The sequence below is a fragment of the Benincasa hispida genome, chromosome 2 (genome assembly GCF_027475165.1).
Source record: "Benincasa hispida cultivar pf3 chromosome 2, pf3_genome.v1.1, whole genome shotgun sequence".
Classification (NCBI taxonomy): Eukaryota; Viridiplantae; Streptophyta; class Magnoliopsida; order Cucurbitales; family Cucurbitaceae; genus Benincasa; species Benincasa hispida.
The window spans coordinates 17201501-17202748 of NC_143479.1; the positions used below are offsets into that span (position 1 = coordinate 17201501).

The 1248-nt window shown below is 48.4% G+C and overlaps 1 protein-coding gene across 1 annotated transcript; it reads left to right on the forward strand.

Moving 5' to 3' along the window:
* The first annotated feature begins 552 nt into the window (after positions 1 to 552).
* LOC150037693 (uncharacterized) lies at positions 553 to 1248 on the forward strand. Its single transcript, XM_090310984.1, has one exon. The coding sequence runs from the start codon at positions 553 to 555 to the stop codon at positions 1246 to 1248; it is 696 nt and encodes a 231-aa protein (XP_090167110.1).

Below are 1248 nucleotides of genomic sequence, written 5' to 3' on the forward strand. Positions count from 1 at the left end.
AACCTGGGAACAGTTCAAGGAACGTTTTTATGAGAAGTACTTTTCGGCCAACACCCAATACAATAAGCAAGCAGAATTCTTGAACTTGAAGTAGGGCGTTATGTCAGTGGAGGAGTACGAGCAAGAATTTGATAAGCTGTCTTAGTTTGCTTCTGAGCTAGTGGCCACCTAGGCAGCGAGGACCGAGAGATTCATCCAGGGCCTAAGGAGCGGGTTGCGAGGATGGTGCATGCCTTGGATCTTAAGATTTATGTTGTGGCACTGCGAGCCGCCGTGAGGATTGATGCTGACTCCCAAGGGGGAGAGGAATACAGGAGGTCACTTGGGATTGGGACCTCCGCAGGGTAGAAAAGGAAGGCTGAGAACAGGACTCTTGAACATCAGCAAAGGGGTCAGAACACTGTACATGCTCCACGTCAGTGGGGACAACAGAGTACCCAGGTTGGGAATGGCAGGGAGGATAGACCCATATGCACCACTTACGGTAAGCAACACTGGGGACGTTGTTTAGCCGGCTCTGGGAATTGTTTATGATGTGGCCAGAAGGGACATATGGCAGATAAATGCCCAAGGAAGAATGTGCCTGAGCACAGGAGCCAGCCCGTAAGATCGTTCCAGGGAGGCCCGAACCGCCAGCAACAACAGGGAAAGGTATTTTCTACCACTTGGCGTGAGGCCGAGAAGTCAGGCACCGTGGTGACAGGTACACTTCCCATTTTGGGACACCATGCTTTTATTTTATTTGACTCTGGTTCTTCGCACTCGTTTATATCTGCTATATTTGTGAGACATGCCATGTTAGACTCAGAATCGTTGCCATTTGCATTGTCTATTTTCACTTCCTCGGGAGAGAACATGTTAGCAACAGAAAAGATAAAGGCATGTCAGGTAGAGGTAGCCAACCGCGCATTAGATGTAACCCTGATAATTTTAGATATGCACGATTTTGATGTTATATTATGCATGGATTGGTTAGTTGCTAACCATGCCAGCATAGATTGCTCTCGTAAGGAGGTTATCTTTAAGCCTCCTACAGGAGCCAGTTTTAAGTTTAAAGGGGTTGGGACCGTAGTCCTACCCAAGGTGATATCCGCATTGAAGGCCAGTAGGCTATTCGACCAAGGAGCCTGGGGCTTTATGGCCAGTGTGGTAGACACTAGGGAGAACAAAGTTACGTTGACTTCAGAGCCAGTAGTGAGGGATTTTCCAGATGTGTTTCCAGAAGACCTTCCCGGATTGTCCCCGTAG

What these genes read in the sequence shown, in the direction of transcription:
- LOC150037693 (XM_090310984.1), top strand. Translation starts at nt 553, where the DNA reads ATGGCAGATAAATGCCCAAGGAAGAATGTGCCTGAGCACAGGAGCCAG.